Below are 17,235 nucleotides of genomic sequence, written 5' to 3'. Positions count from 1 at the left end.
TAATTAAAGTACTACTAAATAATTAAGAGACAAGTGAAAAAAAGAAGAGGTGAAAAGAAACTGAAAGGAATAAAGCCCTGCTTTAAAATGTCAGCAATTATGGGGCACCTGGCTGGCTCAGCGGGTAGAGCATGTGACTCCTGATCTCGGGATTGTGAGTTTGAATCCCACATTGGGTGTAGAGATTACTTAAATAAATAAAACTTTAAGAAATTTAAAAAAATAAAATGCCACCAATTGTTAACAGATCCTTCATAAAAATGCTGCACCCATGAGTCCTGAGGACTTACTGTGTCTTAACTGGTGCAGGTGTGGGGAATCAGGGACATGCTCTCCCTGATACTCAAGCCCTGCCGTGGACATTCTAGATGGAAAGTGTAATAAGCAAGTGGGAAAGAATAAAGGATTGTTCTAACTTAAAAACAGGCTAGACTACCCATGGGTCCAATGAGAAAGCTAACAAATTGGAAGGAGTTGTCCCATCACAGCGGTCCTCAAATACTTCTGGAGGAGAGAGATTTTCCTCCAGCATTTTATTTGCTTAAACTTTGTAATGAATTGTATTCTGCTATGAGAAAACATCATCAGGACCCATCAAAGAGTTGAGGGTAATTGACTTAGGTTTATAAAGCTGAGAAAAACTGATCCCCAGTACTCTTCTAGATTCTGAGCTTCCATCATCTCAGGAATCTCATCTTTACTGTTCCTGAGTGCTCTTTGAAGCAAAAAGCCAGTGCTTACAGTTGCTCAGGTTGTGCACTGCACAACTTTGAAGTAGAGCACAGTTTAGCTAGATCACGACTGTAATGTGGCAGCCCTGAGAGTTTCTGAAAGTTAAAGCTGATCAAAATCTAGACAGTCTCTTTTCATGTGGATTTCACAAGCAGCTTCCCTATTCTAGTCAGGATTGTTTTGCTACTCAACATTCCTGACCCAAACAGGCCCTTAAGGACCAGCCTATTGACAAGTAAGGTTTCAAGTCAATGGCACTTCACTGACCAGAGGTGAAAAGAAAAACACCCATATACGTCTTTAAGGCCCCTTAGCACACAATTTGTAAAAGTTCTAAGAAAGCGACAAACAGGATCACAGTGACCACATGCAGAGCACCTTCATACACAGAAGTAGGTGTGATTTTACAGTGTTTCCCTGGGATGCTCGTGGGTTAGAAGCTGGACTTGGTGCTGGTATAGATGAAAATCTTCGGCTTCTTCTGGAAGGAGCCACCAGTTTGTACAGAGCCCCACACCCACCTTCACCAGGGCCTTTGCTGGAGTCTACTATGATGGCTACTGAGGCCTGAAGGGCTCCTGAACCCTACAGCTTTGGGGAGCTGGGAGCCTCAGCCACCTATGACAAGGGAAGCCAAGGCTACCTCAGCTATTGCCACCAGAGTCACAGCCCGTCTCACAGGCCAGCAAAATCCTTCTCAGGAGCCCGTCTTTGTTTACCTGGCTTCTTCAAAGACAATCATATCTCAGCTACCTGAAAACTGCAACACACCAAACCTGCATCCAGGAGTCCTTCCGTGGAAGTGTACCCAGTCCCTCTCTGATGAACCCCGCAGGCTTTACAACTCCCTGAGCTGCCCACCACAGACATATTAATCGTTCACCATACCAAGCAATCAAAGCCTGCAGAAGGAATGGGACTAAGCATCTGATGTCCATTCTTTTTTTTTTAATATAATCTGAAGGAAAATTAATCTTTTTTTTTTAAAGATTTTATTTATTTGAGAGAGAGAGAATGAGAGACAGAGAGCACGAGAGGGAAGAGGGTCAGAGGGAGAAGTAGACCCCCCGCTGAGCAGGGAGCCCGATGCGGGACTCGATCCCGGGACTCCAGGATCATGACCTGAGCCGAAGGCAGTCGATTAACCAACTGAGCCACCCAGGCGCCCCTGAAGGAAAATTAATCTTTGTATATATCTCTTTCTGGTATAACTGAGTTCCAAACAAGTTCTCAAATAAGAATGATTTGTTTTTTTATCCCTTATACATTTTTTTTAGAGAGAGAGAGAGTGGGGGTAAGGGTAGAGAGAGAGGGAAAGAGAATCTTAAGCAGGCTCCATGCTCAGCACAGAGCCCAATGTGAGGCTTGATCTCACCACCCTGAGATCATGACCTGAGCCAAAATCAGGAGTCGGATGCCTAACCGACTGAGCCACCCAGGTGCCCCCTATCCCCTACACATTTTTAAAAATTCAGTGGTTTTTAGCATATTAAGAGTTGTACAACCATCACCATTACCAATTTCCAGAACATTTCATCACCTCAAAAAGAATCTGGGGCCTATCTTAAATTACTCTTCTGCCCAGGCCATTCTACAACCGTAGACTGTTGACCACTTTGTGTGCCCAGAGAGTAAGTAAGTGCCCAAGATATTCTTGCATTGGCCTTAAAGTTTAGCAATAAGTCAGGGTGAAATGTGGGAATACTGGCCAAACTATATAAACTATTACCAGCATCCCTGTGCTCAGAAACTGGTAGAAAAATGCCCCTCAAACCAAGAGAAGCTCCAGGGGAGCCTGGATGGCTCAGTCAGTTAAGCATCTGATTCTTGATCTCGGCTCAGGTCATGATCTCAGGATTGTGAGCTCAAGCCCCGCATTGCGCTCTGAGCTGAGCATGGAGCCTACTTAAGATTCTCTCTCTCTCTCTCCCCCTCTGCCCCTCCCCTTCCCCCTTGCATGCGTGCACGCACGCACGTTCTCTCTCTCAAAAACAAAACAAAGTAAAAACAAAAACCAAGAGAAGCTCCAAAGAGAAATTTAATAAAATCGTATAAAAGTATTCACTCACTCAGAAGACTTTATAATAAACTGTAGGATCTCTAAAAAAGAAGCATTTAAAAAGAAAAACCTGGGAGAAGGGTCAGGACCTAAACTCTGACTTTATAATAAACTGTAGGATCCCTAAAAAAGAAGCATTTAAAAAGAAAAACCTGGGAGAAGGGTCAGGACCTAAACTCTGGTGTCTCTGCTACGCACCTCCCCTACACCATCTTGGCCACATCCCTTAACTGCTATGGGCTTCAATTTCCTCATTTGTAAAAGGTGGTGGCAACTTGGATAATCACTAAGATTCCTTCCAGCTCTGAGAATCATGAGTAACAAACGAACAAGCATCACCTCTTAGTTGAAAGGCAGAGTGGTTTATTTAGGGGAGAATTAGTCACCCAAATCCACCACTGATCAGTCAGGGAGCAAAGGAGCATGCAAATCAAAGCCTTTCCAAAGGCTTTGAACAAAACACAGTTGCAAGGGGGAGGGTGCTTCGGGGGCTCGTGAATATCTCTTGGGTGGCAACTACCTGACTGCATGAAAAAATGACAAGAGGCACACTCAAAGGCAGACAAGCAGCGGCATGGGTGAGCAGAAACAGGTAGGGTTCACACCATGGGCTTCATATGATTTTTATTTTACAAAGGATAGGTTTTCAACACGAGAGTGCAGAGGGCACTCAGCAGCAAACCTTACAGTCGGAAGATAACCCCGGGCTATGGGACTGGGCAGAAAATAGCAGATGTGCATCAGTGTGGGCAAGTGTAGAATAATGCTCTGAGAAAAAAGTCATTCAAATTATCCTCATGAGACACGGGGTCGGATGGGTCATACACAATCCAGAAACACTCCGTCACTATCGACAGTTTCCTCAGGAGACTAGTTCAAATAATCCGAAGCAGCTAAAGGCACCAACAGAAAGCGGTCACTGTTTTGGGCACAACAAGAGCTAGAAAGGGCTTTAGAAATAACTCATTTCACCTTTCTCATTTTAACTGAGACTCCGAGGGCTTGGGAAATGCCTTATGCCCAGCAAATGGCCAACAAACATGAGTTGAAGGAGCCTGACCAATAAAATGTGTATTTCCAGCCATACCGCATGCAGATACTATTTTGTTATATTTGGCATCAACTTCAAAACCTTTCAGAGCAAAAAAACACAATGGAACAGAGTACTGTGGGCAATTCCCGAATCCGAAAAATAACTCTAGAGTAACCAAGGCAGGCAACAGGGCAAAGGTAAGCTTTAAAACTCTACTTCCTTAATCTGCAATTATGAATATTGCATGATCACATATGATAAAAATGTGTGCAAGGATGTCAGTCAGCAGTAGGGTGAATCTGAACTTTTTCACCACATCCTTTCACACTAGGATTGAAGCAATTCTGGATGTTTGAAGAAGGAACTTTAGAAGAGGAGAAGGCGAGCACTAGTTTATCCAGCAGATAACAAGCCTGTCTGGACAGCTGAGGCTGCACCAGATGAAAACACAGACGACAAAATGTAAGAAGGGGTAAGAATACATTCATGGGCGATAAATCCACAATGGGTCATTGAGACCAGTTTCAAGCACGTGGGCAATGCCTAACCCCGGCGCCTCCATCCTGGAAGGCAAATCACACTCTCTTACAAAATGTCCCTCAGAGATGCAACTGGGTCAGAGCACTGGGCTGAATGGGAAACATAAAAAAAGCAAAATGACTTACCTGTGGGATGAGACGCAAGTGCCAGGAGCACCACACTGAAAATGAAACAGCAGAGCAGTGAGGAAGTCTTCCCAGCACTGAGAAAACAGCAACATACATTTCTGTCCATTCTGCTCAGAAACAGTGAAATTTGCCTAAGAGCAGATTAGCTGCACCAAATGGTCTCACTCATCAGTGAGAGGGTGAGATCTCCTGAGATGCCTCAGGTTTTGGCAAGAGGGTTGACCGAACCCCGTGATGGGCCAAGGACCCACGCCCCACTCCCAGGCCAGCTGTGTGGCCATTAACACCACACCTAATCGGCCAAGAGTATGTGTAAGCCAAACAAAGCCAACTCGGAATTACAGATCAGCTGCAACTGAAAAGCTAGCTGTTGAGTGTGAGCTAAATCTGTCTGCCATAAAATTAACTCTGTAGAAGGTAAGCTAAATTTCCAAGAAGACAGCCCACAAAATGATCCATCCCATCCACCACGTGCCTGGAAACTACCTGGACTGGTTTACAGTAGAAGCTGAAAAGGATGAAGAGGAGGAGGAGTGCTCCTCTGATGCTGGCCATATTGGTCCTTGGTATTCTCCCATCTTGCTCTCCAGAAGCTTCTGCCATCTCCCAGTACCCGCCCACCACGCCTTCACACTGCCCTGGCCCACCTTCTACACCTCTTCCATCACGACTCCACGCCATGCAGGCAGCTATCTGGTTAGAGGTTAGGAATACAACTTTTTATCCAAGGATAGGAAGGGATTTTTTTATTTTTAATGCTAGACAGCCTACTCTGGTTCTTAATCCTGGCTGGACACCAGAATGGCCAACACCCTGGCTAGAATCTCTAAGGGCAAGATCGAGGCTTCAGTTGTTTTCCTTTGTTACAGCCCCCGGGTGCTCTAATGGGCACCGGGATGGAGAACCACCAAAGTCTCTAGTCGGTGACATTATAGGCGGTGTGGGGGACAGTTTGAACAGGGAAGCCACTGTTGGCTTGACAGCCCCGACCCCTCCCTGCTCTGGGGTTAACTCCTTGCACCACTTCTGTTTTTCTCAATCTCTTCCTTTGCTCTGCAAAGCAGAGCAGTCCTCGGGTGCTGGTTCTCCGATGGCTCAGAGGAGCGGTGTCATTCAAAGAGGCAGGAGGTGAGGAGGGTCAGGAGAGAGGCAATGAAGAAGAGCCACGTGTTGGGTCATTCAGAAGTCGTAGGTTTGTAAGACAGGCCTTACAGGCAGCTACAAAAAATACGCACACTACAAACAAACCTGGAGACGTTCTGTCCTTTGCTTGCCATCTCTTCTTTCTTTGGCAAACACAGACCCTGTACAATACTCCATTATATTATCTCACTGGATCCCCTTTTGGTTATAACTCCTATGGCAGGATAGAAGAGGCCTCTTTCCATCCCAAAATATCTCCCAGAGCTTGCCATGGTACCCCAAATCCCATCATTGGCATCATCCCAAAGGGTGTCCCCGAAATAAAATATTAAGGGATAAAAATAAGAAGAAATAATTAAATGGAAGAGTTGATCCTCTAATCCCTGTCTGAGTTTTGCAAATACAGCGGCATACCACTCCTAATGCCTACGCTGTGACCTCCTACGGGGCAAGAACCATATTTTATTCCTCTGGATCCCAAGTGTCTAGCAGGGCCAGACATACAGCAGGCGCCGAGTGTGTTTGAAATTGTAACTAATCGCCTCTAGGAGTATCTGTGGTGGGCAGTATAGAGAAGTATACCTATTTGTGCGGGGCAGAAGAGAAGTATACCTTGAAGTCCCCTATATTTCTAAGACTATATGTGATATGTAAACTCTATAGAAGAACTTATACTCCTATAAAAGGCATATGATAACAGATCGACAGCAGACTTTTAAAATGCATTCAACAGGGCGCCTGGGTGGCTCAGTTGGTTGAGCGACTGCCTTCGGCTCAGGTCATGATCCTGGAGTCCCGGGATGGAGTCCCACATCGGGCTCCCTGCTCAGCGGGGTGTCTGCTTCTCCCTCTGACCCTCTTCCCTCTCATGCTCTCTCTCATTCTCTCTCTCAAATAAATAAATAAAATCTTTAAAAAAATAAATAAATAAAATGCATTCAACAGCTATTTATTCAATGTCTGGTCAGTGCCGGATACTGTTCTAATTTGGGGATATGGCAATGAACAAAACAGAAAACCTTCCTCTATTTCCTATATAGGAAATATAATGGGGAAATAGGAGAAAAATATGTTCTCCACAGGCTGAAGTCCAACAAAATCATACCCCAGACAGATCGCATGTCTATTTCCCTTTGACACACACATACACTGTTTCACCTGCAAAATGGGGGGTGGAGGAGCAGCAGGGAACAGATGATAATTTTCTATTTAATATTTAATAATGTCTGCTTGTGTTAAAAAGAAATGGTGTTGGGCATATATCCCATAATATTCATTCCTTATAAATTACCTAAATTTTTTAAAATGCTGGTAAAGGCCGTATCATTGTTAGACATTCCATTTATTTTCAGCTCCAGATCCAACCCCCTCCTTTATTCCTTCCTTCATCCTTTCCAGTCTGCGTCGGGCCTTAGACCTCTGTTTATATGAGAAACACCGGAAGTCAGGGTCAGGGAGCAAATACACCCTCAAGAAAATAGGAGTATGTGCCAAAGTAGAGACCCGCTCAACTACCGGCTTCCCTCAAAATAAAGCGGGATCAAACCAGTTCTTGGCCCTGGCAGCTGCTGCACTGATCCAAGGGACCCCTCAGTGTCCCGGGCCTTGGGAAATCAAGCAGCGGCCCTCACTCTGACTCACACATCTTCATCACGGGGACTGAAAGAAGACTCGGGAACAGAATCATGGCTTTAGCCAGTCTGTAGAGGCCCAGCCAGGAAGACTTGAGCACCGGGCTCAGCCTGGGGCGGGGGGAGCCGGGCTGGCAGGAGGATGAGTCGGGGTCACAGAGGCTCACTTTTCCATCCCCTTATTCCTTTGCTGCTCAAGTGGACTCTAAGTTCTATGGAGAAAAAGAACTGCCCCAAGTGTTCTGATGTCACAGGAACATGTTAAACATCCAGAGCCTTCTGCATTTTCAGAAACATCTCTTGAAAAGGCAGCTGGTTTGTCCGGGCAGGGTGGAACTAATGATTGTTTTCAGTGGAGTACAAAAGAGGCCTACAGCCATTCCTGTGGTGGATCCTTTCGAAAAGGCATTTTAATGAACTATTTATGAGCTTTACCTGCAGATGGAGAATACAGCTCATGTTGAATGTTTTAAGATGAACTTCCTGCAGAAATCAGCATGGCCAAGTGCTGAGTGGCACATCCCCAGCCTCGGTCATCTTTGCAAGCGTTGCTGCATTAGGGCAAACTTGGGCTCCCAGCGGCAGATCTCACCCTTCTTCCCTCTCAGCTAGGTCCCGTGGTGCACAATCAGAGACCACGGAACTCCAAGAACACTCCCAGCTATTCTATTTAGCAGACAGAGCCCTATTCTTTGCTTGGGTGGGGGCAAGGGTATGAATGGCAGTCCATATACCATATTTAAATGTTACAAATCAAGCCTCAAACTTCATCCTACCTCAGTAAATATGCCTTCAAAAAACCTGGAAGTCTAGATTAGAATTTAGAATTCTTGGAGTCCCTGGAGCTTCATGTCAGAATGTGGCGGCATGGACAGATCCAACCTCTGGCTCCTGGCTCCCAGTGAGCCCCCTTCTCTCTCTACCCCAGGCTCCATCCTGCACACTGAAGCCTCATACACTTGTATGTGGACACATCAGCCTGCAAGTCCACTCTCCTGCAAGTCCTCGCCCACTACCAGTCTGTCTTTGGACACTCCTTGGGTCTAGGAATGAGTTGGGAAGTCGAGCTCAGGAACACCTGAGCAGGGAATTCTAGGTCCCAGGCTAGAAGGGAGGGTGTGGGCCCTGGGAAGAAATGTCCCCTTAGCCTTACAGACTCCACAACCCATGGGGAGAGGCATGGCCTTCTGAAGTGTGGAGCCAGAAAGAGGTCCCTTTTGCCTGGTCTACGGACAGAACCATTATTTGGTTTTCTCAACTTCTAGTCGTCTCACAAATTATTTAGCTTGCCTTTCTGGTAGGCACATCGGCTCAGAACTCTCTAATCAAATTATTATTGGGAAATAAAAATGCATTAGCTCTAGAAATATATGAGTTGTTCTTTGAAAATATAAGTTATATTTTACCTGAACATATAGTTTAAGTACTGCTGGTCAATGTCACTAAGGAATGAGAAAAAAAAAAAAAAGATAAAACATGTGAAATAATTAGAAGTGTTTTACATCAACAAAAGTCATTATATTCTAATAAATTATATCTATGGTTAAGTTTCTACATTTAAAAATTGTCAATAAATGGTATGAAGGGTACTTTATATTCAAAACTTGTTCCTGGCTCATTTTTAAGAAAACACTTCCTAGTTAATAGTATCACACACATTTTCACCTGTGACGGATTATCTCTGCGTGTACATTTGCCACCAGGAAAGGAGAGTCAACTCTCTCAGGCCATTGGACTGGATCCTAGGGCCACCATATTTGACAGATAAAAATACAGGACACCCAAATAAATCTGAATCTCAGATAAAGAATCATGTTCAAGTATACTCCAAATATTGCATGGGCCATAGTTACACTAAAAAAAGGATTCACTACTTACCTGAAATTCAAATTTAACTGGGCACCCTGTATTTTATCTGGCAACTCCACTGGCTTCTAGCTGCGGACAAACTTCATTAAAAGAACAAAAGGTGTTCTAAGGGACCTAAAGTCACAGTCTCCGAGTGTATAATCTTCTCCCAGGGGTCCTTCTGGCGGCCCCCAAAACCCAGAGGCCAGGGGACCAGTCCAGGGCCTCTGACCTCCCAGCTGCAGGCCAACCCATGCCGGGACTCCTGTCTCTTTCACTGACATTTGCTAAGGCTGGTCCCTTGACTGCACAACAGGGGCCTCACTTTACCCCAGCACAGAGCTCGTGACTGGGAACTTCTGGGTCTAAACAAAGTCAAGTTAGGAAGGAGCTGAGGAGGGCGCCTGGGTGGCTCAGTTGGTTAAGCGACTGCTTTCGGCTCAGGTCATGATCCTGGAGTCCCTGGATCGAGTCCCGCATCGGGCTCCCTGCTCGGCAGGGAGTCTGCTTCTCCCTCTGACCCTCCCCCTTCTCATGTGCTCTCTCTCATTCTCTCTCTCAAATAAATAAATAAAAATCTTTAAATAAAAATAAAAAAAAAAAAAAAAAGGAAGGAGCTGAGGAAACAAGAAAAAAGAGTTGTCCTCTGAGCTGCAAGAAATACACCGGGGCCCCAAAGCCTCGGGTCACATTTTTGTAAAAATGTTCTCTAAAAAGCTGTCCCCGAAGGAAGAGGGCAGAGGCTCCCCGGCTCTTCGCCCACTGCTGACAGCGGGTAGGATCGGGTGCTGATGGATCCTGCCTGCAAGGGCCCAACAGCAGGAGAGACGGCTCTGGCGGCCCCAGGCGCGCTCACGACACCGTGGGTCTCACCCCTTGGCTTGAACCAAACAACGACCCACCCACTTGAAAAGTTTACCTTAGCACGTTGGGTTTCCGGGCCTTCTGTAATATCTTATAAGCCCCTGAAAACGAAGCCACGCGTGTTACTGGCACAGGACGTTCCGCGTGAATCAGCACAGGCAAGCGCCGCTCCTCCCACGAGGGGCACCCCAGGCCGACAGGGGGCGACAACGACACTCTGGAGGGCGTCCAGGATGCAAGGGCAGGAATCCCCTGCGATGACCAGTCAGTACAGGGAGTGCTGGGCCAGGAGGGCTCGTGATCAGCAGAAGGATACAACGCACAGGAAGCTTTCGGCTTCCTTTGCAGCGTGCGGGACACAGGAACACGCTGCATTTCTGAACCGTGCGTAACCAAGTCAGGGCCCTGCTCTCCCCCTAAGACTACAGACGGGAAAACACCGAACGAATGATTGGAAATGAAGTCAGATGGCCCTTTTATTTCCGCTGCGTCCATTTCTTTGGGTATGCTGCTGAAGGACACTGTTTTGTTAAACACAAACTTCTGGCTCTCTTCCCACCATTTTTAGAGAAGATCCACCAGCGTTTCTCAAGTAGACTTAAGCAAGCAGGGCCAGAGCCGTGGTGAGTTAACTAATGTTTGTCAAGAAAAAGAGGAGATTGTATCAGAAATTGGAACATTTGAGGAAAACTCCAAAACAGGAAAATCAGATCAGAAAACGCCCATTTAAGTTTAACCTTGACACCTTGGCTGTAATCTTCCTATTGTTCAGGGTCACCGAAAAGTGGATATATAATGAGGTCTAAATAATAAGCTTCAATTATTTAAGTAAGCATTCTTTTAAAACTTACCTACGCAGAGTAAGTGAATTACAGCCCAGAAATATCCACCAGGATCAAACTGTAACACAGGATTTGAAAAAAAATAATAATAAAACGGCTATAAGTAGAGACAAATGGGATCCAGCGTGGCAATCAGAAACCCTAAATGTCGATGCACGGTGCCAACCAAGGGTGCCACAACAGGACTCTGGGACCTTTGGCCAGTCCATCCTCATTTCTCACCCCGATGCCTATGACATCTTCCTAATAGGGCTCTCTGCCTCCAGCACCCCTTTTCCTGTTCTCCACACTACCCTCACACTGTGTCTCTAAAAGACTAATTGGATGGTGTCACCTACTGCTTAAAATCATTCAACAGTCCCCCAGTGACTTTCAGGATAAAATCCAAACTCATGGCACCCAACGATCTCTAGGACAAGCCCCTGTCAAGCCCATCAGTCCCATCTACAACACCCCCACCAGAGAAAGAACTTGCACTTCCCCAAGCCTGGATGCTTCCCCCCACCAACTCGGCCGAGGGGCACTCCCTCTCTTCTTCCCTTCCTTGTTTTTCTCCGTGAAAGTTTATCTCATCTGCCACACTCTATTTCATGTATCACCTGTCTCTTTCTCCACCATTCACTAGCCTGTAAATTCCAAGAGGGCAGGAATTTGCACAGGGGCAAAAGTGAGTAAGTGCTCACTATAGCTGAATCCCAGAAAGGCAGGACACCTCCACGACTGTGCCCACACCTGCTTTCTTCTCCTGGCCATCTGGTCCTCTCCCTCCAAGATTTAGGTCCAGAGAGCAGAGTCTGGCTCTAGCATCAGAAAGATCTGGTGTAAATTCTGAAACCCCCACTTATTCATTAGCTGGTGACCTTTGGGGCCTCGTTATTCTTTAGCTATGCAATGGAGACAATAAGAGTCCCTCTCCTTGTGAAACTGTGAGATTTTAAATAAAATAAGGCACATGAAGCACTGGCCCAGAGCCTGGCACATAGCTAGCTCCCTATAATTGTTAGCTCTTCCTATTTCCCCGGTCCCCGAGTCTTCATAGGTGCCACATGGCGTCCCCTATCTCCCCACGACAGAGCCCCAGCCTCCCCATGTTATAATTATCTGTTTCTCATCTGTCCTCCTCTCCTTTGCTCTGCCTAGACTCTGACTTCTGCCTGGATGAGGACAATTCTTCTTTGTGTCCCCAGAGCCTGGCTCGGTGCCTGACACTTGATGGGGATTTAATAACTGCTAGGGGAGAAGAGAGAGAAAACAGACCCACAATGAGACGGCTACTGGGTGGGTAAGGGGGTGGGTCCTCAGGGCCTAATAAGGAAAACCTCAGGATAACCAAATGAAAATCACTCTGCAGATGAGGCCCTTGGGATGAGAGGGAAAATCTACGTCGCCTCAATGCACGAGGCTAGAGCAACTCGGGCTGGGGCTCGTGAGTCCTCCAAGCGCATACAGAGGGCCAATGGCAGCCACCACGGTGCCCAGAGGCCAGAGCTCGCCCGGGCTGCTGCAGCCCTGGGGAGAAGGCGAAGCCTGCAGAAGAGGTGCTGACCCGGCCACGAGGCACCCAGCCTAGAAGTTGTTTTTTTTTTTTTTTTTAGATTTTATTTATTTGACAGAGACACAGTGAGAGAGGGAACACAAGCAGGGGGAGTGGGAGAGGAAGAAGCAGGCCTCCCGTGGAGCAGGGAGCCCGATGTGGGGCTCAATCCCAGGACCCTGGGATCATGACCTGAACTGAAGGCAGACGCTTAACAACTGAGCGACCCAGGCGCCCCGCCTGGAAGCTTTTAAATGCCTTTGCACAGGCTGGAGTTCTTCTGATTCCTGAAGGAAGGACTAGGAAGTTCTGCTCATACACGCAGGCTTCGGAGAGTAAAAGACACTTGGAAGGCAAAATGAGTGCCCTTGAACTTACCTGGGGGTCGTTGAAGGGAAGGCATCCTGCAGCAGCCAGGAGGAAGAGGGTACTGTGCAAAGAGATAAAACAGGCAGCTTCACTTTTCAACATCAAAGGGTTGCCTGGAGAGTGTGGGGGTTGAAACACATCAAGTGGAGCGAGCACGGGGCCAAGACCCTGCAAGACCCTGCCCTGTGCCCCTGTTCCTCCTCAAGAACCCCACTACCTATGCAGTTTTCAACTGGGTGCTCCACCAGGGACCAGACAGTTCCCTCCCTGGGGCTCGGCTGGCCTTGTTCCCAGATATGGGCACTTGCAGGACATTTGCAAAACCATGGCTGGCTCACTCGAGAAAAACAGGATGCCCGTGAAACAGGTTATAAGAAATTTTTTAAACTGCAGATCCCCAAAAATACACTAGTGGAAAACTGGGTAATCAGACTGCAGTTCTACCACTTAGGAAAAAGAAAACGCCATGGAAAGCATGTTAAAATCTTCTGCGCTTCACCTTCACCAAATGATCAAGCTTAACATCTCCAATGAGGGGACAGGTGTATGTCCTATGCCTCCTGATACGATGTACTAAGAAGGGCACATCGCTCACGTGGCATTCCTGCCAAATATGCATAACCCACCTAGCGTGGCCAGTGGAACCAGTATGGGGGAATCCTCAGAGCTGGGACCCCACAGCCCTGGGATGGTCAACACGACACGGGTCATCCTGGGGCACAGGAAGGTCCTCCGCTCCAGCCCGCCCTCCTTTTACAGCCTCGCCAACTTTGAAGGCACATACACAAACGGCCTCAAGAAGACTCCAAGGCACCAGATTGTCAAGCGACTCAGAGGCAAAGGGTGGGGTGAGTGGAGGTAGGCGGGTGGAAGGGTTTCTGGGACTGCACAGGCTCAGGCAGGTTTTAGGTGGGAGGAGAGGAGAACCCTAATAGGTTTGGTCTACCTACAGTGGAAGGCTTTCTAGGATATAGGACGCTTCCCCATCCACAGGCAATGAATGTTACTGGTCCTCTCAAACAGAGAGCCCCTCGGGGCTGAGAGGAGTTGGGGGACAGCCAGGTGGGAGACAACACTTGGTTTCCCACCAAACTCGGCCTTGAGCAATACCTGATCATATCAGGTATTAGTGAGTTTTAATGCCTCTCTTTAATACCTGCTAATCTTTTAAACAAGAGGATGAGTCCTAACAGTGTTGGGTTTTGTTTTTTTTTCCAAGTAGCAGCCTGTAATCAAGGCAAAAAAAAGAGATTGGATGAAAGCCCAGAAATATTTGAAACAAAAAGTCCTAAATCCATGTGTCAAAGCATTTCTGTTGGTTTTCTATCATCAGGACTGAGCTTCAGAGCTATGGCTGAGGAGGCCAGAAGCAGCCAGAGAACGGGGTTACAGGTTAGCACACAGGGGGGCCCAGGGATCGGCCCAAGAGTCCAGCCCGGCTCGTGTTTCAGCCGAGGGAACGAGGCAGGAAGGGCTAGGAAGCCTGCCCTTCATCACCTTGCTGTGGCCCAAGACCATGACTCAAATCCCTCATCTTGCAGCCAGTGTTTGTTCCACCATGGGAATCAAAAAAATCCAATCAACTGCAAACACGATTTTAAACATTTTAAGTCCTTTTCCGTGTTTTCCATTTTCTTTCTCCCATCAGTATTGCACAACTCTTAGTGAAGTTTTGGGCTTCAGTGACTGAAATCTAGCACGGGTTATTTTCCCCTTAGGAACAGAATACTTCAGGGAAAAAAAAAAAACGAGAGCGAAAGAGATAGTAAAATTTAGAAAAAGACACAAAATAGGGGTATATAACTGTTTATAATAAATTCTGTCAACTCTTGGGGCGCCTGGGTGGCTCAGTCGGTTAAGCGACTGCCTTCGGCTCAGGTCATGATCCTGGAGTCCCAGGATCGAGTCCCGCATCGGGCTCCCTGCTCGGCGGGGAGCCTGCTTCTCCCTCTGACCCTCCCCCCTCTCATGTACTCTCTCTCTCTCTCATTCTCGTTCTCTCAAATAAATAAATAAATCTTTAAAAAAAAAATTCTGTCAACTCTCAAATAGGAATCTCCAACAGCTTATCATCATTTAAAATCAGGTTAAATCTTCTATTTTAGAGGGCTGTGGGTTGCTGGGTTTTTTTTTTTAAACTTACCTACAGATCTTTTTTTTTTAAGATTTTATTTTATTTATTTGACAGAGAGAACACAAGAGAGGGAACACAAGCAGGGTGAGTGGGAGAGGGAGAAGCAGGCTTCCCGCCAAGCAGGGAGCCCGATGCGGGACTCGATCCCAGGACTCCGGGATCATGACCTGAGTCGAAGGCAGACGTTTAATGACCGAGCCACCCAGGCGCCCCTAAACTTACCTACAGGTCTTTGCAGGAGGAGTTTTCTGTATGAAAATAAAAAAGACTTATGGTTAGTCTTTATAAGTCCTTTTTCTCCCCTTAAAAGAAAATATTTAGATCAAGAGGCAAATAAAGGTTGAATAAGCTTATTGGGGGCTCAAGAGCTGGCTGCACCTCCATACTTCTGGAGGCCTTTTCTGCTTGGACCACACGAAGGATGACTCAGAGGCCCAGAGCTGAGTCACTTGGCAAAGCACTCTGGGTGTGCAGTTTTACTACCCTCACCCCTGGAACTTGGTTTACCCACAAAACCCCAAAATGATGCCAGGGCCAAGCCTTCAAATATCTTACACGCCAAGAAAGGGAGAGAGAGAAGAATTGATGAGACCTGTGGAAGAAGAGAAATCAAGCTCTCATTCAACTTCTATTCCAGTCTGCTTCCTTATGTTTGCCTTTCACTGATCCAGCTCTGACTCTGAGCAGGGCTGTAAGTTCTCTGGGATGATGTATAAATGAAGAAACAGGAAAAAGGAGAAGGGACAGTTGACTCCACCCCTAGAGAGAGAGAAAGGGCAGACTGGGGAAATCTAAACTTGGCTGAAATCTAAACTCCCTGAAATGAAGAAATTCTAATGCAGGTCCTACCTTTATCCTCTCCTTTTTTATTAGTCATTTTTTTTATTTTAAAGATTTTATTTATTTAGAGAGTGAGAGCAGGAGCTGCGGGGGGGGGGGGGGGTGGCAGAGAGGGAGAGAGAGAATCTCAAGCCAACTCTGTGCCTAGCCCAGAGGGGACTCCACCTCACAATTCTGAGATCATGACCTGAGCCAAAACCAAGAGTTGGATGCTCAGTCAACTGAGCCGCCCAGGCGGCCCATTGTTTTTATTGGTCATTTTAAGGGAGTTAGTCCTTTGCACTCAGGTATAAAGTTCTAGCAGGAAGAAGCACAGAAGTTTCTATATTTGATAGAGGAAATAACAGATTAATTCTGGACATTTCAAAGTTGGGGACAAACTACAGCTTTTTGACTCTAGTTCTTGAAAGTGAAGTATGAATATATTGTTTAAAAATGAAGCACTCAAAAGGTACAAACTTCCAGTTATAAAAGTAAGTCTTGGGGATGTCATGTTCAGCATAGCATGGTGACTAGAGTTACTAATACCATACTGTAGATTTAAAAGTTGCTAAGAGAGTAGATCTTGAAAGTACTCATCACAAGAAAAAAATCTGTATAACTACATATGGTGATGGATGCTAGCTAGACTTATGGTGATCATTTGCAAGATATATAAATATCAAGCCATTATGTTGGACACCTGAAATGAATATGTTATATGTCAATCATATCTCAATTTTTTTAAAAATGTGAAGACTGACAAGGTAACATGGTTTGTTATGAAGGCTATCTTCAATTTTCATGCATTACTAAATAATCCAGTTTGCATTGTTTTAATAAATAGATCCTGTTTGCGGGCAAAGTAGTGGTTTTCTAGAGCCTTTCCTCTCATCTCCGTGGAACCTGCCTCAGCTGGCCACACCAACCTTGACTCCACTGCCACCTGGTGGGGACACATCCCTTCAGTACAGAAAGGATGACCCAAAAAGGTGACCTGGCTCAGGGCACCTGGAGAAGTGCCCCCATCATGGGAAAATGTGTCACTGAAAGATTCTGGGCTCAGGGTAATCAACATCTCAACAGTTTGGCGGAAAAATAGGAACAGACAGGACAGAGATAAAGAGTATGTCCCAGCTGTTCCATGAGTAGTAACAGGTGCATCCAGCAACTGTCTGGGGGCTCCCGTCACAGGGCAGCAAATCCACACAGTGCTCGAAACAGTTCGCCCACTCCACAGAGGAGAGGCTGCTTTTAATTTTAAATGCCTCTGGCTAGAGGAGTCAGAACCTGAGATATGGGGATTAGAACAAGCAATAAATGCATTAGTGAGCTCTGCTTCCCAGGGCTCCAAAAACAACTCAGGAGTTAATGTCAGACGTTCACCTTTTGAGGCTCCTCAGTCCGAAAGTCACCCAGGCATAAGTCCTAGTGATATCTCAGTGTTCTGAGTGGGTCAGGATAACTTCTCAAAAGTCATATCTCCAAAAATAACAATAAATAGTTAACATTACAGGGGGTCAGCTAACTTACTCGGAGGACCACTTACTCTGGGCCGG

General features: G+C 46.3%; 1 protein-coding gene across 13 annotated transcripts in view; it reads right to left on the bottom strand.

Annotated features, from left to right (window-relative positions):
• SLC35D4 (solute carrier family 35 member D4) overlaps window positions 1–17,235 on the bottom strand; it is an 89,546-nt gene that overhangs the window by 52,817 nt on the left and 19,494 nt on the right. For all 13 annotated transcript variants that reach the window (XR_014139659.1, XM_081801499.1, XM_081801502.1 and 10 more), the window contains 6 exons: window positions 15,080–15,105; window positions 12,733–12,784; window positions 10,830–10,878; window positions 10,034–10,079; window positions 8,673–8,708; window positions 4,490–4,524 (listed from right to left, as the gene is read on the bottom strand). Coding sequence is in view for 12 of the 13 variants with exons in the window: in XM_081801499.1 (XP_081657625.1) it covers window positions 4,490–4,524; window positions 8,673–8,708; window positions 10,034–10,079; window positions 10,830–10,878; window positions 12,733–12,784; window positions 15,080–15,105 (244 nt within the window). In the remaining variant the exon portion in view is untranslated. The remainder of the gene's footprint in view (window positions 1–4,489; window positions 4,525–8,672; window positions 8,709–10,033; window positions 10,080–10,829; window positions 10,879–12,732; window positions 12,785–15,079; window positions 15,106–17,235) is intronic.

The sequence above is a fragment of the Leptonychotes weddellii genome, chromosome 13 (genome assembly GCF_054177405.1).
Source record: "Leptonychotes weddellii isolate Sample4059 chromosome 13, ASM5417740v2, whole genome shotgun sequence".
NCBI lineage: Eukaryota > Metazoa > Chordata > Mammalia > Carnivora > Phocidae > Leptonychotes > Leptonychotes weddellii.
Note: the sequence above shows the minus strand (reverse complement) of the source record. Positions and strands in the feature narration are given on the sequence as shown.